General features: G+C 57.3%; 3 protein-coding genes across 5 annotated transcripts in view; 1 reads left to right on the top strand and 2 right to left on the bottom strand.

Annotated features, from left to right (window-relative positions):
• Positions 1–8,373, top strand: part of SCN8A (sodium voltage-gated channel alpha subunit 8) — a 55,106-nt gene extending 46,733 nt beyond the window's left edge. For all 3 annotated transcript variants that reach the window (XM_058423819.1, XM_058423820.1, XM_040088503.2), the window contains 2 exons: positions 903–1,173; positions 2,326–8,373. In XM_058423819.1, the coding sequence (XP_058279802.1) occupies positions 903–1,173; positions 2,326–3,473 (1,419 nt within the window). In that variant the 3' untranslated portion in view covers positions 3,474–8,373. The remainder of the gene's footprint in view (positions 1–902; positions 1,174–2,325) is intronic.
• A 1,321-nt stretch (positions 8,374–9,694) lies between these two features.
• Positions 9,695–10,342, bottom strand: TMDD1 (transmembrane and death domain 1). Its single transcript, XM_040088326.1, has one exon. It carries the CDS (start codon positions 10,340–10,342, stop codon positions 9,695–9,697), a length of 648 nt encoding a protein of 215 aa, XP_039944260.1.
• A 941-nt stretch (positions 10,343–11,283) lies between these two features.
• On the bottom strand, positions 11,284–25,920 carry FIGNL2 (fidgetin like 2). The gene is made up of 2 exons (XM_040088411.2): positions 25,843–25,920; positions 11,284–15,159 (listed from the first exon to the last, which is right to left on the bottom strand). Exon 2 carries the CDS (start codon positions 15,146–15,148, stop codon positions 12,992–12,994), a length of 2,157 nt encoding a protein of 718 aa, XP_039944345.1. The 5' UTR covers positions 15,149–15,159; positions 25,843–25,920; the 3' UTR covers positions 11,284–12,991.
• Positions 25,921–26,428: the final 508 nt, after the last annotated feature.

The following is a 26,428-nucleotide window of genomic DNA, read 5'->3' as shown; positions in this document are numbered from 1 at the left end:
TCCTGGGACCGTGGTGCTGCCAGGACACAGAGGAGGGTGGATTCTCCTGCAGGATCAGTGCCAGGACCAGCTGTGACTGGCAGGGCTCAACAGAGAGGGAGATGTGCTGCTGGTGGAGCTGTAATCACATGCTGGGCTATAAAAAATGGCAATTTCCTGCCTTTGCCCTAACCAGACTGGCTTGAGAGTTTTATTCAATAATGACAAAACTGCGTCCCTTGTTCCACCAATGGTGAAATCATTTGTTGACTAATGGTAAATTAGGAAGAATCTCCTCCCTGTGAGGGTGGGCAGGCCCTGGCACAGGCTGCCCAGAGAAGCTGTGGCTGCCCCCAGGTCCCTGGCAGTGCCCAAAGCCAGGCTGGACAGGGCAGGGAGTTATGACAATTACTTAGCTGAAACTCCATTTTCTTTGTGCAGGAGAAGCCAATTCTTTATTCACATCACTTATTTTATGTAGTTTTCACAGACCTCATGTGCAACACCCGTTGGTGTTTTCTTACTAGTTGATGTTTTGTCTTTAGGTGGTCTGTGTGTGCATGCTGAGGTTCAGGTTGTTCACGTTTTTCCTTCATGGGTTCTCACGGAACAGATCTCACTGCTCACACGGATGCACTTTTTTTCCACCCCCAGAGCAGGTGCTTGTGCTAACGAACCTTTCACACCAAGATTGTTCTCCCATGGGAACCTGCAGATTGCTTACCTGCACTTGGGGGAGATGACAGGCCAGCTATTGATTTAATAGAGCAGGCCTGATTTTGTGAGGCCTTTCTTTTATAATTCTTCCACCTGTCACAACAGGGGCCGGAGTGGGATCGCTTCAGGGACATTTCCGATCCAAACCGTTCCACACTCCCATGGTTTTTGTTCTAACCCGGCTCCTTGTCTCTCCTGTCCCACAGAACCGCATCCAAGGAGCCGTCTTCGACTTTGTCACTCAGCAAGCCTTTGACATCGTCATCATGATGCTCATCTGCCTCAACATGGTGACCATGATGGTGGAGACCGACACGCAGAGCAAGCAGATGGAGGACATCCTCTACTGGATCAACTTTGTGTTTGTCATCTTTTTCACCTGTGAGTGTGTGCTGAAGATGTTCGCCTTGCGGCACTACTATTTCACCGTCGGGTGGAACATTTTTGACTTCGTGGTTGTGATTCTGTCCATCGTGGGTAAGTGTGGCACGGCTCAGAGGACTTTGAGTGCCAGGCAGTTTCGGTGTTTGCAGGGTGGAGCGTGTTCTTGTCTTTGGGAGGGACTTGGAGGTTCTCTTTGGGCCTTGGCAAGAGGCCGTGGCAGAATTTGTCTGCCTGAAGTCCTGACTGATGCCCCTTCCCTGTGCTGACCTTCCTTTGCAGCTGTGTGGAGTAAAGCACTTCACAGCTGCTCTCTCTGTCTTCAGAAACTGAAGTTTCCCTCACCTCATCAGAGCATTTCCATGCTCAGTAACCCTGAGAATTGCCCTGCAGGGCTTCCTGCCACTGCACAGGACTTGCCATCTTGTTTGCAGTTTGTTTGAATGTTAAATCCATGTTTCCTCCAACAGGTTTTGAGGGTTTTTAGCATCTAATCTGCAAAATTACAACCTCACAAATGAATTGGAGTAAAGCTTGGCAGGGCACGAGGGACACTGACAAGCCACCAGCCTTCAGACCATCCTGCAGCCTAAAACTCAGCCCCAGTTTTTTCTGCTGCTTGAAATCAGGTTTATCTTACTCACCTTCAGCTAAAAGTGAGCTTGGCTGCCATGGCAGGGTCAGGCTCTGAGGGCAGACACCCCTGAGAAGCAGCTTCACTGTTATCCAGGAGAGTCAATCCTGTGGCTGAGCCTCTTCCCCTCTCCTTGGAGAACTGTTTTGGGAGCCAGAGCATGGAGTTAAGACCCAGAGTCACGGAATGATGGAGTGTCCTGAGTGGGAAGGGACCCACAGGGATCATCCAGCCCAAGCCCTGGCCCTGCACAGACACCCCAACAATCCACCCTGGGCACCCCTGCAGTCCAAACACCCCTGGAGCTCCGGCAGCCTCGGGGCTGTGCCCATCCCCTGGGGAGCCTGGGCAGTGCCTGACCCCCTGACATCCCCCCTCACCCTGCCCTGGCACAGCTCCAGCCGCTCCCTCGTGTGCTGTCGCTGTCACGGCGAGCAGGGAGCGGAGCTGCCCCTCACTGCCCCTCGGGAGGATTTACCTGCCGGAACCTCCCGGTCCCAGGCACGCTCTGGGAATCCAGCTGAGGTGTTCCACGTGCCCCGTCCATCGCTGGGCCCAGAGGAGGCAGCAGCCTGTGCATCTGCACTGTCACACTCGTTGCCTCTCTCCTGCAGGGATGTTCCTGGCTGAGATCATCGAGAAGTACTTCGTGTCGCCCACGCTGTTCCGAGTCATCCGCCTGGCGCGCATCGGCCGCATCCTGCGGCTGATCAAGGGAGCCAAAGGGATCCGCACGCTGCTTTTTGCCTTAATGATGTCCCTGCCTGCCTTGTTCAACATCGGCCTCCTGCTCTTCCTGGTCATGTTCATCTTCTCCATCTTCGGCATGTCGAACTTCGCCTACGTCAAGCACGAGGCCGGCATAGATGACATGTTCAACTTCGAGACCTTTGGCAACAGCATGATCTGCTTGTTCCAGATCACCACGTCGGCGGGCTGGGACGGGCTCCTGCTGCCCATCCTGAACCGGCCGCCGGACTGCGACCTGGACAAGGAGCACCCGGGCAGCGGCTTCAAGGGGGACTGCGGGAACCCTTCGGTGGGGATTTTTTTCTTCGTGAGTTACATCATCATCTCCTTCCTGATCGTGGTCAACATGTACATCGCCATCATCCTGGAGAACTTCAGCGTGGCCACGGAGGAGAGCGCGGATCCGCTCAGCGAGGACGACTTCGAGACGTTCTACGAGATCTGGGAGAAGTTCGACCCCGACGCCACGCAGTTCATCGAGTACAGCAAGCTGGCGGACTTCGCCGACGCCCTGGAGCATCCGCTCCGCGTCCCCAAACCCAACACCATCGAACTCATCGCCATGGACCTGCCCATGGTGAGCGGGGACAGGATCCACTGTTTGGACATCCTGTTTGCCTTCACCAAACGTGTCCTGGGGGACAGCGGGGAGCTGGACATCCTGAGGCAGCAGATGGAGGAGAGGTTTGTGGCTTCCAACCCTTCCAAAGTGTCTTACGAGCCCATCACCACCACGCTGCGGCGCAAGCAGGAGGAGGTGTCGGCGGTGGTGATCCAGAGGGCTTACAGGGCTCGCTTGGCACGACGGGGCTTCATCGGCCGCAGGCCTGCCGCCGCCAAACTGGAGAACGGGGGAGCTAACAGGGAGAAGAAGGAGGGCACCCCGTCCACGGCGTCCCTGCCCTCCTACGACAGCGTCACCAAACCCGAGAAGGAGAAGCAGCAGCGCGCCGAGGAGGGGAGGCGAGAAAAGGCAAAGAGACAAAAGGACGCCAGGGAGGCCAAGTGTTGAGACACACACACACACACACCCCCCCACCCCACACACACACACAAAAGGAAAAAAAAAGGAGAAAAAAAAAATAAAAAAAATAGTAGAATTGTACGAATTAAAATATTTGCAAGCGAAAAAAAAAAAAAAGATTGTTTACAAACTTCCTGAAATATATCAATACAGAACAGCTGTGGAGACACTTACCTGAAGATCTTATACCAAACATAGTCTGCTTACTGTGTGACAGCGTTGCATCTAAAGCAGTGACCTACCACCTGTTTAAAGGACCCTGTAAACAAACATTTAAACACACAAAAAAAAGGAAAAAAAAAGGATTTTCTATTGTTTGGGCAGGTGGATACTGCATGTTCCACATCAGTCAATGCAACTTAGGACAAGCAAGCAAAATAAACCACACACACACACACAGAGAAACAAAACCCGCTGCTGGGATTCATGTGTTTTCCAAAGCAGCCCCAAGTGGATTTTATTTTCCCATTTTGTTGGTTATTCTCTGAAGGAAACCCAGAAGTCACAATGTTAATGGGTTTGTCCATGCAAAACTAGATTTGCATTTAGTTAAGCAGCAAACAAAAAATAAAGAGGAAAAAAAAAAAAGAGAAAAAAATTGAAAAAGAGTTAAAACAAGTAGAACAACAACAAAAAAAAGGAGAAATGAAACAAAGCACCCATTGAGCCCACTGAGTTACCATAGTTTATTTGAGATTTATTATTTGCATCCTGTTTTCTCCATGGGCTTTACTTGGTTTGGGAGATGGGGTGATGGGGTTCCCTCAGCCTGGAGCCAGCTCGGGCTGATCCCCCCCAGAGAATCCCAGAAGTGCTCGTTCACGCCTGGAAGCGATTTCTGCATGACGGCATGCCCAGGGACCATGCATGAGGAACCACCACCAGGAGTCACCTGTCCACAGAGGTGTGTCAAAGCCATAAAGTCGAGGCACTCCCCTTGAGTATCTACCGCACACTGTATTTGGAGAGAAGCCGTAGTGATGCTCCTGCCCGGCACCAGTACGTCCCAGTTCCTAGAGAATCTTCCATTAACCTGCCACTAGAAGAAAAAAAACCAAAACAACCCAACAAAAACCCAACCAAAAAAACCCAAACTCTCAAAACCACAGAACCCCCCCAGCAGAACCCAACAAGCAGGTGAATGAATTGTGTGTGTCTGTTTAACAACTTTGACTTTCTTTTTCCATACAGCCATGGTTTTTTGCACACTGAAACAGAACAAAATTCAAAATGCTGCTCTGGACCTCACCAAAGGGGAGAGGATAAATCTGGGAATGGCTTGTTATCCATGTCACTGTAAATCCAAAACCTAGGGCTTCAACCAGCCAGCAAGGTCAGTTGTATCCTGCAATATTTAGCATTAATATTAATTATCGTTCAGCCTCCATCCTGCAGCGTAGGCACTTCTTTTGGTAGAGATAAATGTTAAAAAGAAAAGAGAGGGGAAAAGCAGCACGCCGTGTGTGCTGGCAGGAATTTGGGGAGCTCGCCCGCGGCAGCCCCAGGTGCAGGGCGGGGTTGGGACTCGCCCTTGGCTCCTGCTCGGGGGATGCAGGGCTGGAGCCTGGGGTGCAGCCAGGAGGGGTTTGGGGGTGCAGCCCGGGGGGGCTCAGTGCCTTCACCGTGCCCATTTCCCAGCCCTGCAGCCCCGGGGCTCTGGGGGCGACGGGCGACGGGCAGTGGGCACTGCTCCACCCGGCCCCGGTGCAGCGGCGCCAGCGGCGCGAGCCACGGCCGGCTCAGTCCCCGGTGAGGGGCTGGGGGTGTCCCAGGGTGGGGCCTGGGGTGTCCCAGTACATTCCAGGGTGTCCCAGTGCAGCCTGGGGTTTCCCCAGCATGACCTGGAGTGTCCCAGGCCAGCCCAGGGTGTCCCAGGCCAGCCCAGGGTGTCCCAGTACATTCCGGGGTGTCCCAGTACATTCTGGGGTGTCCCCAGTTCATTTTGGGGTGTCCCAGGCCAGGTCCCCAGCCCGGGGGTCTCCTCAGGGCCGGGCTGGTGGCGCTGGGCGAGGTGACACTGCCGTGCTCCCGTTCGCCCCCGTCCCAACCGAGCGTCGCCCGAACCAGTGGGGAAATGAAAAATCAGCAAAGCCCCGGGACAGCAGAGCCCGATGGGAGGATGAGTCTCAGTTTGCAGCATCCCATAAACCCAGAGAAAGGACAGGAATCGCCCAAAAGAACCAAACCCACGCGTGAAGCCATCCAGCAGCCGCCTGTGCCGCCCCGGGAGCGGCTCCGCTCCGCAGCAGGGACCTCTCTGTCCTGCCCCCCCTGCTCCTAGGATGGGATGTATCATAACAAAAACAACAGACAGCAACAACAACAAATCTACATACATATGTACAGGCTACGTTGTAAACAGCACAAAAAAAAAAAAAAAACCAACAAAAAAAAGGAAAAAAAAATAGCTGAAAAGTGTGGTTGAACTTTTTAAGAGAATATTATAAATACTGTAATATATCATTTTATTTTATTGGCATGCCTTTTTGTAAATACAAAGAATTACAAAAATTATAGAATGGCTTCTGGCTTATGCCATTGTCCATGGTTATTTTTATTTTTTTAAGATTTTTCTGTTGTCCTTAGATTTTAGATAGCCAGGAAATGTCCCCCAAGGAAAAAAAATAAAAACACAACAACAACAAAAAAATTCCAAACGAAAACCCAGTCCCCTCAAAATAGATTTTAACAAAAGCTTTATTGCAAGCGGTATTTGCAGCAGCAAAAGTGTCTATTTTTGGGTTCCAATGTGCAATAAGTTGACCACTTCTATGCAAGATTTGGCTGAACTTCATAATTGTTCTTAGGCTGGGCTGAGTCTTGTAGGTGACGCTCGGTGCGTTGGCGTTTGTGCTGGCAACTCATGAAGCTGCTCAATGACTTTAAAATAAAAAGTCCCTTCAAACTGTATATATATTTATTGATTTCTTTTAGTGTTTTAGCAGTGTGAGACGCCAGGGGCGGGGGGAGGAGGTTCTGCAGCTGCTTCCTGCTGAGTTCAGGGCTGTCTGGGGCCGCTTTTCTCCTTTGGTTTCCTCCCCAGGGCGGGGAGCCAAGGTGGGACCTCAGGGACCTTCGTGTCCCACCCAAATCTCCAGATTCCAACACGGAATTCGCGCTCTGGATTCAGGGGGTGGCGTCAGAAAGATGTGGCCAAAACTCACAACCACGCCGAGCAGTTCCCTTCCCTCTCCTGCCTCTAAAATCCCTTTTGGGTGAATTTGTGACTCCAAAAGCATGGAGGGGAGGGTGTTAATGAAGTGTCAGTCCAGGCTGCTTTATTCACTTTCCTCTTCACCTTTTCTTAAAATATTTCAAATTAAAATTTCAACCAATGTTGAAAAAAAATGAAATCAGGTAACCCCATGGTGTTTCTTAGAGGAGGCCACACCTGAGTTTGAGTGATTCTTCTGCTGCAAAAATAAAATAAAATAAAAAATAAAACAACCAAACCAACAACCTGTTAAAGCTGTAAAAGCTCAGTATGAAGATTAGTGTATTAGGAATTGCATGGTGGCTCATGACGGTCCTGCCCAACAGGATTAGCAATTACTATAAGCCAAAAGAAAATGAAATAAACGTGACCCTTTTCACTGTACAAGGGAAGGTTGTCTCGGTGTCCCGGTTATTTCCCTGCTCGCATTCTCACTCCTCCTCCCCGTTTCCTCCCCCTCTGTGCTTCCCCCGAGGTTTTCAGGGGGGTTTGGTGGAGCAGGGTGAGGTGCAGGAGCTGTTTTGGTTTTCGGTGTCAGGTGCTGTCGGGTGCCAGCAGGAGCCTGGCAGAGCCCAGCTGGGTCTGTGGGGTCTGAGCCTGCTGGGGCTGCCTTGGCTGGGACAGGTGAGAGCTCAGACAGGTGAGAACTCAGGCAGGTGAGAGCTCCAGGTGAGGATTCTCCGTGCTGGATCTGCTCTGGCAGGGGCGGACGTTGTTCTGTGATGGCTCACCCTGTAACTGCTCACCTTTAACCCCTCACCTTTAACCCCTCAACCCCTCACCCTGCAGCCCCATCAGTGCCCTAAAAAGCCCCAAGAAATGACCCAAAGGCCCCTGGAGTCCTTCCCTGGGGGACTGGGAGGCAGCAGGAGCCCCAGAGCAGCCCTGCACAGCTGCTGCCTCCCAGTGCTCCCTGGGTCACTGGGTCACTGGCGCCGGGGGGTTTCCTGCTGCTCAGTGGTGCTCAAGGGCCCTGGCGTGGGGCTGTGACCCCTCACCTGCACCCTGCCACCCCCTCCCAGCCCTGAGCAGACAGAGCTGGGCCTGAGCAGGATTTAACTGGAGCTGAATGTCCAAGGCATTGCCTCAGGATTGCTTTTCATGTTTGAATTCTGGTCACTTTGGAGTCGTTTTAGGAAGCGTGAGTTCTGGTCCGGTTTATTTTACAAATCTGAGTTTTGCTGCTGGGTTGGGGCCGGCCAAAGCAAAGCCAGAGCGTGGCTGTGCCGTCCTGTCCCACACGCTGGTGCCACTGGTTTAACTGGGCGCAGGGATGGAGGATTCCCAGTTCTCCCCATCTGTAAATGCGGTGGCTCATTCCCTACCTCACAGGGGTGTTGTGAGGCTCCGTTAGTGGCGGGGTGCTGCGCTGAGCATGGCTGAGGTGTGTGCAGCACCGAGGCGGTGACAAAGCCGCTGCTGTCCGAGTCCCGCACCCTGCGGCTGCAGGGCAGGGCCGCTGCTCCCCCCGACCCCGCCGGTGTTTGCTGCTCCCCTCCACCTCTGCGGTGTTTTACCCGGGGAGAGGAGGAGGATGGAGCCGGGGCAGGGTGGAGGAAGGGATGGAAGGGACGGGCTGGGAGTTCCATGGCTGAACTTTTCAGTTCCTTTGTACTGTACATCTTTTTACTTTGGAATTTGCAATAAAGAGGTATGTCCATCTTGTTTTAACAACTTCTCCTGCCTGCCCTGTCGTTCTGTTCCCTCCGCTGTCCCTCGTGCCCGAGCCCTCAGCTCGGACAGGTCCTGGCGTTGCAAGATGGGGCTGCTCCGAAATGCGGGCGTCCAGCCCCAGCCCCTGCCCTGGAAGGGAACCCAGGGATTATCTGGGGTGTGGGGAGGGAGTCGCAGCTTCGAACCCTCCCAGGCACAAGAGCTCCTCCCAGCCCCGTCCTGGCGAGTTCTGCTTTAGGGAGGCCCAGGGCAGCTTCAGGAGCCTCCTGCCACCACCACCACCCTGCCCGTGCCCCTTGCACTGCTGCTTCCTGCACACCTGCAGCTGCGGGCACCAGGCTCCATCCCACCGCCCCTGCCCCACTGCGGCGTGCCCAGCAGCTGCCCAGCGCCCCAGTTTACCCTTTAAAGCTGGGAGAAATGCCCTGTGGCCTTTAAAACCAGCTCCGGTGTATAGAACTCAGATAACGCTTTTTCCCCCCATAATAAAACCGAGCTGTGCCCGGGTCCCCTCGGGTGGCACCGCTGCTCTGGCTCCTCCGTGCAGTCCCAGGGCTCAGGGGCTGCTTTGCCATCTGTCACCTCGTCCCCCCCCCCGTGTCACACGTCCCTGCCTCAGCCCCGGTGCCAGGGGAGAGGAGGACGCTGTGGAATTTCTGCTGGATACGGGGGTAACGCATTCTGTGTTAAATGTGAAAGGTGGATTGGGGCGGTTCACTGGGAGGTGCAGAGTTTGCAGTTTTCTCCTGCAGGTCCCATCCTGCCCTTCCCAGGCACCCCCAGCACCCCTGAGCCTCGCTGGAGCAGCTGCTGGGGATCACAGGAGCACCTTGGACAAAAAAGAGAAAAACCCAAACCCACAGTAAGAGACAACCCCAGACCCCCAGCAAGCCCCTGGCTTCAGGACAGCTGTCATCCCAGAACGCCTCTGCCACAACCCTTGGTCAGAATTAACCTCTCACCTGTGAGCAAGTAGCCCCAGGTGCGTCCTGGCCCTGTGCTCCTTTTTCACCTGGAATTGGGGAATTTTGGCTCCTCTGAGCCCCGAGGAGCCCTGGCAGCTCCTGTCCCAGGGGAAGGCTGCAGCCCAGGGAGCTTTGTCCCGATCTATCCCCGGCACAGGGAGCTCTGCACCCGGTGACGGACAGGGACAGGGACACCTCCAGCTGGCCCCGGGTCACCTCGCCCTGCGTGGGCCAAGGACGGGTCCCTCCCTGCCCAGCAGAACACGCAGAGTCCATCTCTGGATCTCAGCCCCTCCACGAGGCTTTACTGGGTCTCATTTTCCCTTCAGCGCCTCCCGGGAGCCGGAGTTTGGGTCTCAGGCGCCCAGGAGCCTCCTCCAGTGGCAGAAATACATCAGGGTGCCCGTGAGGAGCACGGCGGTGAGGAAGGCTCCCAGGCCGCCCAGGAGCACGGGGCGGACCCAGGCCAGGAGGCCGCGGCGGTAGCGGGGCGGGGGGTGCCGCTGCAGGAGCAGCTCCGCGCCCGGGGGAGCTCTGCGGCCCCGCGGCTGCAGCTGCGCCGCGCTCAGGTGCTGCACGCTGCGGCTGTAGCCCTGCACGTTCCTGCGCAGCTGCAGGCTCCGGTCCTGGTTCAGGTTTTTGCCCAGCTCCCGGGCGATGTCGGAACGGCCGATCTGACGGAGGGCACGCACCAGGCGGTCCCAGGTGGTCGTTTCTCCCGCGGTGGCCAGCCAGAGCCGCAGGGTCTCCGAGCATCCCCGGGCGCTGCGGGAGCGGCGGCGGCGGCGGCGGACGGGGCTCTTCTCCTCGGGGAGAGGCTCAGGCAGCTCCAGCTCCTCCTCGGGGCTTTCGAGCTCCGCCCGCAGCTGGTGGCACTCGGGGCCGGCCAGCAGCTGGGCGATGCGGCCCATGCTGTGGGGGCCCACGGCGGCCGCCACCGAGTCATCGCAGCGGCCGCGCAGGGCCAGCAGCAGGAGCAGGGCGAGCCCCAGGGGTACCGGCATCGTCCGACTGCCAGCGTGGAGCCTCTGAGCATCGGGGTGTCCTGGGAGCGTGGAACCCCCCTGACCTCACAGAGCAGCGGCGCCCCCGCGCCCCGTGCTGTGTGCCCCGTGCTGTGTGCCCCGTGCTGTGTGCCCCGAGCCATGTGCTGTGTGCCCTGAGCCATGTGCCCTGTGCCCCGTGCTGTGTGCCCCGTGCTGTGTGCCCCAAGCCATGTGCTGTGTGCCCCGTGCTGTGTGCCCCGTGCTGTGTGACCTGTGTCGTGTGCCCCGTGACCTGTGCCCCGTGCCGTGTGCCCCGTGCCGTGTGCTGTGTGCCCCGAGCCATGTGCCCTGTGCCCTGAGCCATGTGCTCTGTGCCCCGTGCTGTGTGCCCCAAGCCATGTGCCCTGTGCCCCGTGCTGTGTGACCTGTGCTGTGTGCCCTGTGCTGTGTGACCTGTGCCGTGTGCCCCGTGCCCTGTGCTCCGTGCCCCGTGCTGTGTGACCTGTGCTCTGTGCCCCGTGACCTGTGCTCCATGCCTTGTGCTCCGTGCTGTGTCAGCTATGCCCCGTGCCCTGTGCTGTGTGCCCTGTGCTGTGTGACCTGTGCTCCGTGCTGTGTGCCCCGTGCCCTGTGCTGTGTGACCTGTGCCGTGTGCCCCGTGACCTGTGCTGTGTGACCTGTGCCGTGTGCCCCGTGACCTGTGCCCCGTGCCCGTGTCACATCCCCTGGCTCCTGTGATGCCCTCAGTTTTAATGTCCATGTATTCTATACAGACACAAAACTACGAATGCCCAGCAGAGGATTCCAGTTCTGGCACTGTGCTCCTTTTCCACCTGGACCCCCCTGGATCCCCCCAGCACCCCAAGGACAGGAGTTGTTCAGGTAATCTCTTTAATACTGTGTAATACTTTTTTTTTTTCTTTTTTTTTTTTTTTTTTCTTTTTTTTCCCTCTTTTTTTAAAATACAGCATTTCTTGAGGTAGACCATCCCAGCCCTAGAGCTTGTCTGTCTCAGACATCAATAAGACATGAATTAAATACTTTCATGTACAATACGTTGCAAAATGAGGTAGAAATGGTTACAGAGAGTGTACAAATAGGATAATAATAATAATAATAATAAGTCTTCAGGAACCCAGCACGACTTTTTGGAGGTGGGAGGCAAAGGGGTGCCCTGGTAATGCCCTTGGATGCAGTAGGAAACTGGAAAAATTCAGAAGAATTGGGAAAAAACCTGGCAGACACCTCTGGGGGGAGCCCCAGTGAGGGATCTGTTCTCTCTGCAGGCACAGACCCTGAGGTTTGGGGGGGGCTGCTCTAAGGGCCTTTAGAGCATGAAAAATAATTTAAAAATAACAAATTAACATTTTTTTAAATGGGGAAAACCCCACCATGACGCAAAGAGGGGCCAGCGGATGGGCTGGGGGGTCACGCTCTGTGCAAAGCCCCTCGCTCAGCCCTGCTGGACTTTTTTATTTTTTGGGAAGGGGAAAAAAGGTGGTTTGCCCAATCTGCTCCAAAAAGTGGTGCCAGCGACAGCTCCCAACCTACAGCACTAAACTTTCCATTGAAGACACGTTACTCCACCAAATGCTACAATAAACGATGTAAAAAAAACCAACAAAATTTCAAATAAAATTATGGCATAATATATATGGAAAGCACCTGAAATACATTCAAATTTCATCTTTGTAACAGCTTCAAGTTTATTTTTCCTTTTATTTCTTCCTTTCTTCACCCCCTTCAGAAGCAAATGCAGGAGGCAGCTCTGTCCCAGGTCGGAAAACTCTTTAAAAAATCTCCTTTTTCCTTTTCTGAGAAGATAAAAAGTGTTCTTAAAAAAACATTCTTTAGTTTTCTGAGGTAATTATTTTCCTGAGTAGTTAAAAAGAAAAAACAAACGAACAAAAAAAAATACTACAGACCTTACAAAAATAAAAACCCAAGTCTAGGATATTCAACAATCTACAGCCTTTTACTCCAAATGCCGCTGGTTTTGGGGTGTAACCCCCTGGTTTGGGGTGCAACCTCCTTGTTTTGGGGTGAAATTCCCTGGTTTTGGGCCTCTCCCCCAGCTGCCCCTTTCCCTGATCAAGGTGAGAAGGGGCTCCAAAGACACCCGAGGTATTTCTGTTGGGAATAATAAAAGCAATTAAAAACAAACAAAAATAAACAACAATAAAGCTTTGGGGTGGATGGGGGAGCTCCTGACTCCAGCGCTGGAGCGGATCCCGATGCCGGAATTCTCCCGGGGCGCCTCCGGCCCCACCGGCATCACCGATCCAGAACGGAGGGTCGGGAAAACAATAAATAGGTTATCCTGAGTCGTGGGCGAGGCTCCCCAAAAAAAGCACAGCCTGGAAAATCCCTGGATGAGTCCAAAATAGGAAAGGTGAGGTATGGAGCAGGGCTGGCCAGCGTCGGGACCCAACCCTGCTCGGAGAACCGGAGCCCCTACGGGTCCCAATCCATGTCCCAAATCTGTCCCCACCATTTTGGGGTCTGTCCCTGCTGCTTTGGGGTCTGTCCCTGCTGCTTTGGGGTCTGTCCCTGCTGTTCTGGGGTCTGTCCCCACCGCTTTGGGGTCTGTCCCCTCCGCTTTGGGGGTCTGTCCCTGCTGCTTTGGGGTCTGTCCCCGCCGCCTTGGGGTTCGTCCCCGCGCTGCCCTCAGTGCCTGGTTCCGTACATCTTATCCCACTCCAGGAACAGGTCCAGCTCCTTCTGGGACGCAGCGGGGCGCACCTTGCAGAACGCCTTCTCCAGGTCCTGGTAGCAGGTGTGGGGTCCGGGCAGGGCGCGGCGCGCAGCCCCGGCGTGCTGGCACAGCCGCAGCAGCTCTGCGCCGGAGAAGCTCTCGGTGCGCTGCGCCAGCGCCGCCAGCTCCCGCTCGCTCAGGCAGCAGCTGTGCTGCGCCAGCGCCCGGCGCAGGATGTGGCGCCGCGCTTCCCCGTCCGGCGGCGGGATGTAGAGCCGCGCCCCGAAGCGCCGCTGCGACGCCTCGTCGATGCTGCCGGGCCGCGCCGTGGTGCCGATGACCACCACGTTGCGCTCGGACGAGGCGGCCACGTTGTCCAGGTAGGAGAGCAGCTGGGACTTGAGGTTGCCGGCCTGGCCGCCGTCCAGCAGGGACTCGGCCTCGGTGATGAGCACCACGGCGGGCTGCCGGCAGCTGGCCACGAAGAACACGGTCTGGAGGATCTTCTCGGCCTCGGCCTTCCAGGCGGACAGCAGGGTGGTGCCGCTGAGCCTCAGCAGCGTGGAGCCCAGCTGCGTGGAGATGCAGCGGCTCAGCAGCGTCTTGCCCGTCCCGCGGGGCCCGAAGAGCAGCAGGGTGCGCAGCGGGCGGCTCGGGACGGAGCCGGGCCGCAGGAGCGGCCGCAGCAGCTCCTCCTCGATGGCCGCCTTGACCGACACCTGCCCCGCGATGTCCGACCACTGCACCGGCGGCCCGCGCTCCACCACCTTGGCGTTCACCAGCTCCAGCACCAGCGGGTCGACGTTCTTGTGCTGCTCCTCCGGCGGGGCTCCGCCGAACGCCGGGGCTTTGGAGGGCAGCCGCAGAGGGAAGGGGGGTCCCGGCTCGGCCGCGCGCTCCCCGTTGGCGAGGGGGGGGCTGAACTTCTCGAAGGGCTCCGCCGGCCGCAGGGCAGCGTCCCGGGCGCCGTAGGGCGGCGAGGCCAACCCCTTCATCTGCTGCCCGCCGTACTTGCCGCCGTGCTCCTCGTCGCTCGCCGGCCGCTTCCCGGGCTTGAAGGGCACCTGCGGGGACTCGGCGCCGCCGCCGAAGCCGTTCCCGCGGCACTCGCCGCCGTCCGACAGCGGGTAGGGCGACTTTGGCTGCTCGTAGCCGTATTTCCTGTACCTGCCCTCCCCGTCCTCGTCCCCGCCGACGTCGAACGCCTTCCTCTTCAGCGTGCCCGCCGCCTCGGTGCCCAGGGGCGGCACGGCCAGCGGGCCCAGCCCGGCGCCCTGGTAGCCGTAGCCGGGCACGCCGGGCGGGCGGGCGGCGGGCGGCGGCGCCGGGATGGGCGTGGGCGCGGCGATGCCGGAGGGCAGGTAGGAGGCGGAGGGATGGGGCGGGTGGATGCCCCCGTAGCCCGGCTGCGGCGGGTAGCTGCCGGCGGCGTAGTTGTACACGGGGCCCGAGGAGCCGTAGCCCGGCACCAGGGCGGGCGAGGGGTGCGGCGGCTGCAGGAGCCCCGAGCTGTGCAGGGCGGGGGGGTGCGGCGGGGGCAGCGCGGCCGCGGGCTGCGTGCAGTAGCCGGAGGGCAGGTAGGTGCCGCCGTAGCCGGACGGGTACTCCTGAGACCCCCCGAGCCCCCCGGAGGCGGCAGCGGCCGCTCCGCAGGAGTTCCCGGGGTAGGCGGCGTCGCCGAGGTTGGCGGGCAGCACCGGGGAGCCGCCCAGCGCGATGGCCCCGCTGCCCCCGGGCACGGCGGGCGGCACCACGGCCTTGGCGCCGGCGAGGCCGTCGTGGATGGGGGTCAGGGGGTAGGCGCCGTCCGAGCCGTGTGCGCCCGGCCAGGGCTCCCCGTCGCCCTTCTGCCCGTTGACGGGGCCGAAGGCGCCGTCCCCGTACCCGCCGAGCGTGGGGCGCTCGTAGGGCGCGTCCAGCACCCCCGAGTACTTCTCGGCGTACCTCTTGAGGAGGTTGGAGGCCGTGAGCGCCGAGATGTCATCGTTGGCCCAGGCATAGTTGAAGCGCTGGCGGGTGCTGGGGTACAGGTCGGACTTGTGGGCCGGGGAGGAGGTCGTGGAGGAGACGTCCAGGTGCTGCTCCGGCCACTGGTTCAGGGACTGGGCATGCTCTGGTGACCAGTGCATCTTCGACAGACCTGTGGGGACAGGACGGCACCGGTGAGAGCGGCGAAACGGGGACTCTGCGTCCCCAAAACCTGCTCTACTTCCCTGTCCTGCACCCCCGCACTGTGAACGCCCACCTCAGCTGACTCTGGATGTTCACAGGGTCATCCAGGTCCGGGAGGAGCTGCGAGATCATCGAGTCCAAGCTTTGACCGGTCCCCACCTCGTCCCCCAGACCAGAGCACCGAGTGCCACGTCCAGTTGTCCCTGCAGGCCCGGCAGCTCCCCCTCATCCAACCCCACATCCAGAGCCTCGGGGTCGCTGAGGCCGGAGCTGGACGGGGACCCCGTGTCCCCCTCCCTCCCTCGCCCCCGCAGCCTTTCAGCCACTCTGCACAATGAGATTATTTAATGCTTTAATTGACTTATGGGGCACTTGTGCTTCCGCTCTGGATATCAAACTTCCACGAGAGGGATCTGTGGGGCTGAGCTGGCCTCCTGCATTTGCAGCCACTGGCAAAGTGCTCCTGATGGACAAACGCTCGGATCCTCCTGGAGCTGCCCCTGGGGTTGGCTGGGCACGGGGGCAAAGGTACCCTGAAGCTCTAAAGTGAAAATGAGCTTTTGGCCAATTCTGGGATGAGTAGGGCGTTTCCCTTAATATTTTTCATTTTTTTAAGGAATTAAAACACCAGGAGTTTCCATCCCTGCTCGGTGGGTGCAGAGCGCTGTGCAGTGCTGCTGCTGCTTCTTTTCCCCCAGAAATGTCAGGGGTTTGGGGGCACCAGGAGAGGAGCCTGACCACTCCTGGCCACACCAGCACAATCCCAGTGGCATTCCCAGGCTTTTGAGGACAGGGAGCAGCTGCCCACGACAGCGATGAACCCCACTGCTCAGACAGCAGCTAAAAAAATGGCATCTAGAGGTGGCCCAGCGACGGGATTGCTTCTCCAGAACCTGAGAGAGGATGTCCTGGAAGTGGGTGAAGCCCACCACAACAGCACAGCTCCTCCAGCTCTGTTCCCAAGCCCCGGGTGATCCCGGAGCTGCCGCAAGGAGCAGAAGGCACCGGCACAGGTTTGCAAGTCCCCGGCACCGAGCAACCCCCGAAAGACACGATGAGTTTGGGGGAAGAACAACCCAAATCCGTGGAAAAGCTGGAAAACCCACGGAGGGGGAGGGCGGCGGGCAGGGAGAGCTGTCAGCGTTGAAATGGGACGTGAATGAGTGGCGGAGCGGGACAGATGTTTCAATGCTCCCCTCGGCAGTGTGAGAAAATTACTGTCCAGTGACCAAATGGCCGGGCTGGTTCCCACCCTCGCTGCTGCCCATTATCCCCAGCACAAGACAAAGGCGGGCAGGGGGGCTGGGCAGGGAGAATCCCATTGTTCCCGCCCGCCCTAATTATGGAAATCTTGTTAATCTATTCAGCAGCGAGTCTGAACTGGGCCTTTGTTCGGGGTTTTTAGCGGGCGCACCGCTGAGGGTGTCCAACGGCTCGGCCCGGGGATGGGGTGCGCTGCCTCCCCCTGGGAAAAGCTCCATCCCAGGCCTGGGATGCGGGACAGCCCCGGGAGGCTTTGTTGTAGCCGGCCCAGCCCGTCCTCAGCCCTCGTGTGCAGAGCACACCGCCTTTGCACACCCACACTCACACTCACAAGTATAAAAGGTTCTCCCACGCCCCAGTCCCACACACACACGGTGCTGATGCTGGTGCATGAAAAACTCTGGGAAAAATCCCACCGGAATCACCCCCAGGCAGCATCTGCATGGCCCCACATCCCTGCAGGGATCAGGAGGGGGCTCCAATGGATTTGGAGGGTGAAAAAGAGAAGAGCAAACACATTCAGGCTGAGGATGCGCTAAAGCTGGGGTTTAAACCCAGTCAAAGTCCCCTGAGCCCCAGGAAGAGGGGCTGGCTCATGCAGGGAGTGATCCAGGTGCGTCTCATCCCTTTGGGCAGCCCTAGTCCAAGGAGCGTCCCTGGAGCATTCCCAAGGAGCGTCCTGGTACCTGGGCGCCGGGCTGAGCTGCCAAGCCACAGCTCCATGGTCACTCACACCCCGTGGTCACTCACACCCCGTGGTCCTCACACCGCTCTCACGCCGGTTTAGCCGCTGCTGGCTCCTCCTCTGCTGAGCTGTCACCTTGGGGGATCCAGGCTTTATACAAAACCCATGGAGCAGCTCCATTATCCCTGAAATTCCAGCAGCAGCGCAGCCCCGGCTGCTGCAGAGAGCTGCCGTGCTTTGGCGGCTGCCCTCCTTTGGGGGCTGCCCTCCTTCGGGGGCTGCCTGACTCCCCAGGATTTTAACTCTCTGCTGTGCAAACTTTGGGTCAGGAATGAGCAGGCTGAGGAGGTGCTGGAGTCTCCTTCCTCAGCCCAGCCTTGGCCCAAGGCCCCCACAGCTCTCACAAACCCTGAGACCGCAGATTTCCCATCTCAGAGATGTGCACAGCAAATCTCCCACGCTGATCGAACCATTGCAATCGAACCATTGCAATCGAACCATTGCAATCAAACCATTGCAATCGAACCTTCCACTGCTGCCCAAACCATTCTGCCCAGTGGCTCCCCAGCAGGAGCAGCCCTGTCCCGGGCTCATCCCGGCCCTGCTCCGGTCACTCCTGGACCAGGGGCAGAGCAGCTGGACACAGCACGGGCGGCAGTGACCGAGGGGCCGCTGTCCGTCTGTCCTTCCCCCGGCCCGGCCGCTGGAGGGGAAATTCACCCGGGTGTGCTGGGACAGCCACAGCCCTGGGAAAAGGGATCCGGGAATTCCGGGGCTGAGGGGACGCGGCAACAAAATCCAGGTGCTGCTAATGAGGGGCTGAGGCAAGAGCTGCAGCTGAGGAATTCTGCTCTGTGCTTCCGTGGAAGGCAGGTGGGAGAAAAATTAGAAGTAAAGAAATAAAAATTAAGTGAAATGAAATGAAATTGAAATTGAAATGAAATGAAATGAAATGAAATGAAATGAAATGAAATGAAATGAAACAAAGTGAAATACTAGACTAGGCTAGAATAGAATAGAACAGAATGCTTTCAATAAATACCCACTTTTATTCCCTTCATTTTCTCTAGCCTCTGGTTTAGGTCGCGATGCGTTGAGAGGCTGCCAGGAACAGAGTTAAAGGAATAAAATGGGTTTTTATTCAAAAGCCTTCAAAGGATGGACCTTGGGCAGCGCAGGAGCCTGGCCAAGGCTGGACCCAAGGTGGAGTTTTCACACTTTTGTAAGTTTGGGTCCATTTAAATATTGGGACTAATTGTCCAACTACAGCCTCACGTTATGAAGTCCCACCCTCCCAGGTTGCTCTCCACCTAACAAATTAATCTTAATTAATTATTGGAGACCCTCCTAGCAATGAATATTAATTAATGCTGATACTGGGGACCCTCCCAGCCCATCCAGGAATTAATTTTAATTAATGCTGATACTGGAGACCTCCCAGCAATGAGTATTAATTAATGCTGATATTGGGGACCCTCCCAGCCCCATCTAGGGATGAATATTAATTAATGCTGATATTGGGGACCCTCCCAGTCCCATCCAGGAATTAATTTTAATTAATGCTGATATTGGAGAGCCTCCCAGCAACGAATATTAATTAACGCTGGTACTGGGGGGCCTCCCAGCCCCATCCAGCACGGCCAGTGCCCCAGTGCCGTTGTGTTTTCTGCCCCGGTGCTCCTCCGAAGGGAATTGAGCAAAACCTGCTCTTCTCCATCATTTCTGCGCCTCCTTTCCGGCCGCCCCCGGCCCTGCAGGATGATGGATCCCGCTCCCATCCCTGGGGATCCATCCCAGCCCCACCAAACCGTGCCGGAGGCCTCTCTCGGTGCCTTTTGTTTTCACAAGCCTTTTGACTCGCGGGTTCTTTTTTAAACACGGCCCCGGCAGCCTGAAAAGCCCAGCTCCCTCCTGCCCTCCATTCACTAATGGATTTTCCAGAAGTCCCCCTTTTTTTGGCTCCTTTCTTTGCTGGCACGGCCCGGGGCTGTGGCTGCCGATGGATGGATTTTGGGAGCCTGGAGCATCGTCCCCTGCAGCAGCCACCTTCTGCATGCTGAGATTGCACAGACTGCAAACCGGTCATAACCATTATCTGTATAAATATACCCTCATTTACACACAGTTATTTCTATTATTTCTATTTCTATTCCATTATATTTTACATCTCTACCCCAGGGTTTGTATTTGTATTTATATTCATATTCATATAATAAGAATATATGAATATAAATATATTCATATAAATATTATGTCACGGTGTTTAAACGCCTCAACCTGCCACCACAAGGTTGCTGCCCAATAAAACACATTTAAACATATTAACAGATTTTAAAAACACGTTTAAAAATGTTAAAGAATGACAGGGTGGGGGCAAAAGTTTTGCTGGGAAATGGGGAAATGTGGTGCCAGGAGAAAATCTCCCTTCTCCTCGAGCTAATCCTGGAGCAGGAACAATTCCTTTTCCTCTCTTTTCAGCAGCCACTTGTTTAAAAGTGATCACGAGGAGGAGGAGGGTGGGAACAGCCCAAGGTCAGACAGAATTTTGGGACCCAGTTCCTGACCTGGTGACACCCTGGGTTCCCAAAATCCAGCCCTGGACACAAAATCCTGCCCACGAGCAGCTCCCTGGGATCAGGGGGCAGCCACAGGACTCGGAGCCATCGTCCCCACAGATGGGACAGTGACAGGGGTGGGACAGAGATGGCAGAGTGACAGAGCAGGGACAGTGACAGAGGAGTGACAGACAGAGCTGGGACTGAGCTGGGACAGTGACACAGCTGGGACAGTGACAGGGATGGCACAGGTGGCACAGTGACACAGCTGGCACAGTGACAGAGGAGCAGCACAGCTGGCAGCTCCCAGCCCTCTCAGTCCAACACCCTGGAATTCAGGCAGATTCCTGCTGGCAAAACCCGACCTGAGCCCACCTTTGGATGGTGGTGTAGGAGGAGGTGTAGGTGGAGGAGGAGGAGGAGGAGGAAGCGACATTTTGGGAGCTGCCCTGAGCCCGGGGATGAGAGGAAATTCCAGATGCAGCCACACCAGAACAGGTGAGGAACTCCTGCACCCCAGCCCTTCCTGGAGACCCCCACCCCAGCAGGAGCTGGTAACCCTGGGCCCCAGCGGCCCTTCCAGGGGGGACACCCCGAAATCCTGCCTGGGGAGGACAGCCCATCCTCCAGGGAGAAGGGAAAGCCTCCAGCCTCCATCCAGGGAGGAAATCTCGGCACCCTGACCTGGGAGGAGACCCCAGCACCTCCACCCAGGGAGGACCCTGCAGGGAAGCCCCCCCAGCTCCCAGCCGGGGTTGGGGTGAGCGTCTTGCCCTGAGAGGACACTGACACCCCACCCCATCCTCCAGGCCCAGCAGACACCCCAGCGCCCCAGCCCGGGGCAGGGCATCCCCACACCACTGGAGTTGAATAAACATTTCTGCTTTTTCCCTGCTGGAGCTGCCTGTGCTTGGGAGAGAGCAGCCAGGGGAAAAGCTGCCCTTGGCACCCTCCTGGAGAGGGATGTGCAGGATGAGCCCTTCAAAACTCAACCTCTGTCACCCCCGGCGCGTGGCCCAACCTGGCTGCGTGTCACCCCTGGCCTTTAATTACACATTTCTGCGGCCATTAGAGCTCTCCCCATCAATTACACCCACATGATCCCGCTCCCGGGACACAGCCAGCGCAGCCAGGGGCTTGGCAAAAGGAGGAAAATGCCTCTGATGGGAACATCCCAGCGCTGTGGCAGAGCTCACAAAGGTCCTGCTGCTCTCTGGGGACTGGGGAAGGTTTGACCCCTCGGGATTTCAGCTTTTTTATTTTTATCTATTTGTAACCCTGCAGTTCTTTAGTGTGTAACTCTGAACTCCATGCACTGTGAGTTGCTGCTTCCCCATTTGGGACACAACAATTCCTCTCCAGGCCTGGGGATCGAGCACACCTCACTGCCCCAGGCCCTGAGAGATGGAAATAAAGTGAATTGAGGGGAGCGAACTTGGGGTGAATGACTTCATTACCTGCAGCTCTAACCGGGAGCTGAACCCGCAGCATGCAAATGGACCGAAATGATAAAGTGTGAAAACCCGTGGTCTGTTCTGGGGTGAAGCCCTGGGCTGGGCTTTGTCTGCCCTGAATGTACCTGATTTTGTCTGGCCTCTGTTCTCAGGCAGCACCTGAGGTTTAATCACAGGGAACAGCTCCAGCTCCAAAACCCCCGGTGCCGCGAGTGCCCGTCACCGTCTCCTTACTGACACCGCAGAGCCTTTGTGCCCAGCAGGGCAGGGAGAGGCTCCTTGATCAGCTGCTTTTTGTAGGGCAGACAAGTGTGGGTTAAAGTGCAGTTTGTCCTGACATTTGTTTTCACTTTCTAGGGGTAAAAAAGAAGAAAAAGAAACCAAAAAACAAACAGAACCCTGGCTCTTTTCTCTCTGCAAGAAAACGTTTGTCTGGGTAGCAGAGCTCAGGCAGCCCAGCATCCCAGAGGGATTTCCACCCTGGGGAGGGCACCTCGAAATCCCAGCCAAGGAGGAGACCCTGGGATCTCCATCCAGGGAGGAAATCTCGGCACCCTGACCTGGGAGAAAACCCCGGGATCTCCATCCAGGGAGGAAATCTCGGCACCCTGACCTGGGAGGAGACCCCAGCACCTCCACCCAGGGAGGACCCTGCAGGGAAGCACCCCCAGCTCCCAGCCGGGGTTGGGGTGAGCGTCTTGCCCCGAGAGGACACTGACACCCCACCCCATCCTCCAGGCCCAGCAGACACCCCAGCGCCCCAGCCCGGGGCAGGGCATCCCCACACCGCTGGAATTGAATAAACATTTCTGCTTTTTCCCTGCTGGAGCTGCCTGTGCTCGGGGGAGAGCAGCCAGGGGAAAAGCTGCCCTTGGCACCCTCCAGCTCTCACAAGGCCTCCGTGGGTTTATCAGGGCCACCATAAAGATCTGGGGCTGCTGATAAGTGACCCCAGGCCAGTCCTGGGCTGGGGGAACTGCCCAGGCCATCGGTGCAATTTAACTGACATTAACTCCAGCTGCTGCTGGGACACAAGGCCAGGAGAGGTTTTACAGCACCCTCATCACACAGCAAAATAAACTTTGCTGGGAGAGCTGGAGCTGACTTGCAACTCCAGCTGCCAGAGCCTGGGCTCTGCACACCCAGGATGGGATTCCTGGAGCAGAAAACAGCCAGGATCCCACTGAGGGCAGCAGCAAGAGGGAGGAAAGGGGGAATCCCCCCACAGCCAACTCCAAAGGGAATTCCAACATTCCAGGAGCCGTTGTGGCAACCCGCTCACTGTGGCGAAGCTTTGCAAGGGGATAAATTGGTTTTTCAGGACTGGGAATTGCCATGGCTGGCACTGGGGAAAACTTGTTTATTCCCTGTCCTGCTTGTTTGTTCCCTGCTCCAGAATTGTGAGCTGGGAGAGCTGGTGAGCACAGAACCCTTCCCTGATGCAGCAATGGGAACTTTCGTGCTGAAGACTCCTGAGATTTAGCCCCAGCAGCTCCCTTTGCCTGGAGCTGGGCGACACCTCTGGCACTCCCAGTACCACCAGCACCACCACCAGTACCACCACCAGTACCACCAGCACGGCAGGAGCTTTCCCGAGCCAGAGCACCACAAACACGAGTTACCAGCACCACCCTCTGTGCCCAAAAAAGAAGGAAAACTTCTCTTTTTTTTTTTTTTTTTTTTTTTTTTTTTTTTTTTTTTTTTTTTGGCAAAGAATGACAAGACAAGGATCCAGCGGAGCTGGGGCTGCTGCAGGAGCAGGGGAGGGAGGAAGAGGACGAGGCCCTGGGAGGCTGCACGGTTTCCGCTGGCATTCGGCCAGATGTGATGGGATTTGCCCCGGGATGACAGCGGGAGCCTCTGGACAGCCCTGGCCAAGCTCCCTCCACCCATGGGGCCGCTGGAGCTCAGACAAGAGAAGTGAGGAGTGTCTACAAGGGCAGAAATGGGGCTCAGCGCTTCTCCAGACACATCCATGGGAAATCCCCCTCAGGAATCCTCACTCCAACCCACATCTGCTGAGCTGAGGGAATTCTGCTTCCCTGCATGAAACCCATCTCCTTCCAGGCACAAGCAGGGAGGCACAGGAGGCCAAAGCGTCAGAAAAGCAAAGAGGGAAGGAAGGAAAACCTTTGGCTGTTCGTGGCAATCCTGTCCTCAGGAATATCTCCCGATATTCCTGATATTCCTGGTATTCTTGAACTAGGAGGATGTGAAAAGAATGAAGTGATGCCATGGACACTCTCTTGGCCTAAGGCTGCCACCCCAAAAAACCCAAACCTTTAGGATTTTCTCCTGTGGCTGCTGGGAGTGGAGGCTGGGTGTGGGGTGAGGACTCCAAACTTCCAGGCAGCTTTTCCAGGATCTGGGAGCAGCCTGAAGCAGAGTTTGGGAAGAGCACAGCCCCAGCTTGGGTCAGTCTGTACAAACAGGCAAAGCAGCACCAGGATCAGATCCCAGCGAGCAAATCAAGGAAAGGGAGGGAGCTGTGGCAGGTGGAAGCTCATCCCTGGGCTGGGAACCACGCTGGGCTCTTCAGCAGCCAGATTCTGTACCCCGCAGCACCCAGGGAAAACCCGGAGATCAGAGATTTGGAGATTTCTTAGCGTTCATTCCACGTTTTCCCCTGGAAATGAATGAACTTTGACGGGCCACAGATAAAGGTTTGGGTTACAGCCCCACGTCCAGCCGGCACCAAAGGCAAGATGCTGCCAAAGCCAAAGCCCCGGCCCTCGGGAGGGGAGGAGGAGAGGGGAGAAAACAGCGGCTCCAGATAAGCAATTGTTAACATGATCCATATGGTACACAACGCGCCGCTCTGTTTAACCAAAATGATAATGGAAAAGGGAAGAATGCAGCGGGGGCTCGGCGAGAACAAAGGCGGCCACAGAACCCAGCCCTGCTGCAGGAATTGTGAGTGAGGGGAGATGGAGAGCACAGAACCCTGCCCTGAGCCAGGAATTGTGAGTGAGGGGAGATGGAGAGCACAGAACCCTGCCCTGAGCCAGGAATTGTGAGCTGGGGGAGATGGAGAGCACAGAACCCAGCCCTGAGCCAGGAATTGTGAGCAGGGACAGCCAGAGACTGCTCCCACAAACCCACCCGTCCCTCTCCTTTGCCCCCACAAAAGCTCAAACACGGAGCAGGGAGTGAAACTGCAGCTGTAAATAAATCCATCTGTATTTACAGTAGGTATTAACAGGGGCATTTCCAATAATCAATAAGGAACTTGGGATGAGAGCTGTGGCGCAGGGCAGCGTGGATGTGAACACCCAGCCCGCTCCTCTCGGCCCTGGGATGGATTTGGCCCTGGGATGGATTCAGCCCCGGGTGTTTATGTTATTGCAGGATCCCGTGGCTTTCCGAGGAGCACAATACAGTACGTGCCATTCATTATCCCAGCAGTCCCCCAAGAGAAAATGTCAACACGCTTCTGCTGGAGAGAGCTAAAACAAATGTTTGATGTGATGAAACAACTGCCAGGCCTCGGCCCCCACCGAAATGTTTAATTCAGAATCAGCTCGAGAGCAAACAGGCGCTGCAGCACCCCTATGGGAAACCCTGGCAGCACAGGGAGGGACCGGGGAGAAACCTCATCCATTCCATTGGGAAATCCATCCTGAGCCGTTACCGCGCCCTCCACGGAGCCACCGCCACACCAAACACCCAAGTTCTGTCCAGAATTCCACCCCACACCCGAGATCTGTCACAAAACCAAGATCCATTTGATGATAACGTTAATTTTTGTGATCCCCGAGTTAAACTGGGAATGACGTGAGCCAGCACATGGCGCCGTCAACCCCAGGAGAATTTATGCTGGAATACATGGGATAAAGTGATTTTAAACCCTTCCTGATGTTCTTCCCAAGCACCTCTTTTCCCCTGAGTGAGAAATGCCCACTTCCAAAAATAATAATAATAAAAAGGAGCTTTCAGGTGAAGGTTCTGTTTAAAAATCACCATCAGCCCCTCGATGAAGGGGGATCTGTTTTGAAGGCGAGCGCTCCGGCGTGCGCTTGACGTGCGACAGCGGCTGCGGGAGCCGGCATTGTTCCTGGGAGGGAGGGAGGGAGGGAGGGATAGAGGGAGGGAGGGATGGATGGAACAGGGATGGATGGATGGATGGATGGATGATGGATGCAGGGATGGACTGGACGGACAATCCACTGCACCGTGTGCACCCTCTGGGCTCCAGTTAGGGTTAGGATCAGGATTAGGTCAGCCACTGTGACCAGGCTCCGCTGGGATCACACCCCCAGGATCACAGCCCTGGGATCTCACACCCCCGGGATCTCACAGCCCCGGGATCAGCCTCCCCGGATCACACCCCGGATCACACCCCCGGGATCTCACAGCCCCGGGATCTCACAGCCCCGGGATCACCCTCCCCGGATCACACCCCCGGCTCCCCGCTCGGGGCACGCTCGTGTCACCAGCGCGTCCCCCGGAGCTCCCCGCACCCTTTCGGGGGGAGAAGGGAGGGGGTCTCCAAAGGCCCAGGCAGGGGGGCAGCCCCGCTCTCGGGAGCTCTCGGCTCCCTCGCAGTTCCCCGCGACCCCCGGCGCTCCCCATCGCGGCCGCGCTCCCCGGCGGTACCGGCGGGGCGGGATCCCCTCGGGGCACAGCGGGGGATGCTCGGCGCGCTGCTCCCCGCTGCTCCCCGCTGCTCCCCGCTGCTCCCCGGCCCCACTCACCTCCTCATGCCGGCGGGCCCTCAGCGCAGCCCGGGAGGCCGTGCCGGGAGCCGCATCCTGCGCTGCCGCCCGGACAATGCGGGGCGGCGCGGCGGCCCCGGGCGGCGGGGGCTGGGGCCGGGCTGGGGCTGGGGCCGGGGCCGGGGCCGGGGCCGCGGCCAGGGCCTGGGCTGGGGCTGCCCCCCGCCTCCCACCGCCCACTGCCCGCCCCCGAGGCGCCGCGGGGCGGAGCGGAGCGGGGACGGCGAGGGGAGCGCTGCGCTCCGCGCAGCGGGGCAGCGCCCGGGCAGCGTCCCCGCGGCTCTGCGCACCCCGGCACACTGAGCCCCGGCGCCCCTGCAACCCGAGCCCTGCACGCCATGGTCCCGGCATCCCTGTACCCCAATGCCCTCAGCATCCCGGCATCCCTGTACCCCAATCCCCTGTGCCCCAGAATCCCAGCACTCTGACCCCCTGTTCCCCAGCATTCCAGGGCCCTTGGACCCCAATCTCCTGCAGCCCAGCACCCACGAACCCTGACCCCTGCACCCCAACACCCCTGACCCTGCACCTCAACACCCTGACCCCGTTCCCCGGCTGCCCGTCC

Source organism: Hirundo rustica, chromosome 30 (genome assembly GCF_015227805.2).
Source record: "Hirundo rustica isolate bHirRus1 chromosome 30, bHirRus1.pri.v3, whole genome shotgun sequence".
In the NCBI taxonomy this organism is placed as follows: Eukaryota; Metazoa; Chordata; class Aves; order Passeriformes; family Hirundinidae; genus Hirundo; species Hirundo rustica.
Note: the sequence above shows the minus strand (reverse complement) of the source record. Positions and strands in the feature narration are given on the sequence as shown.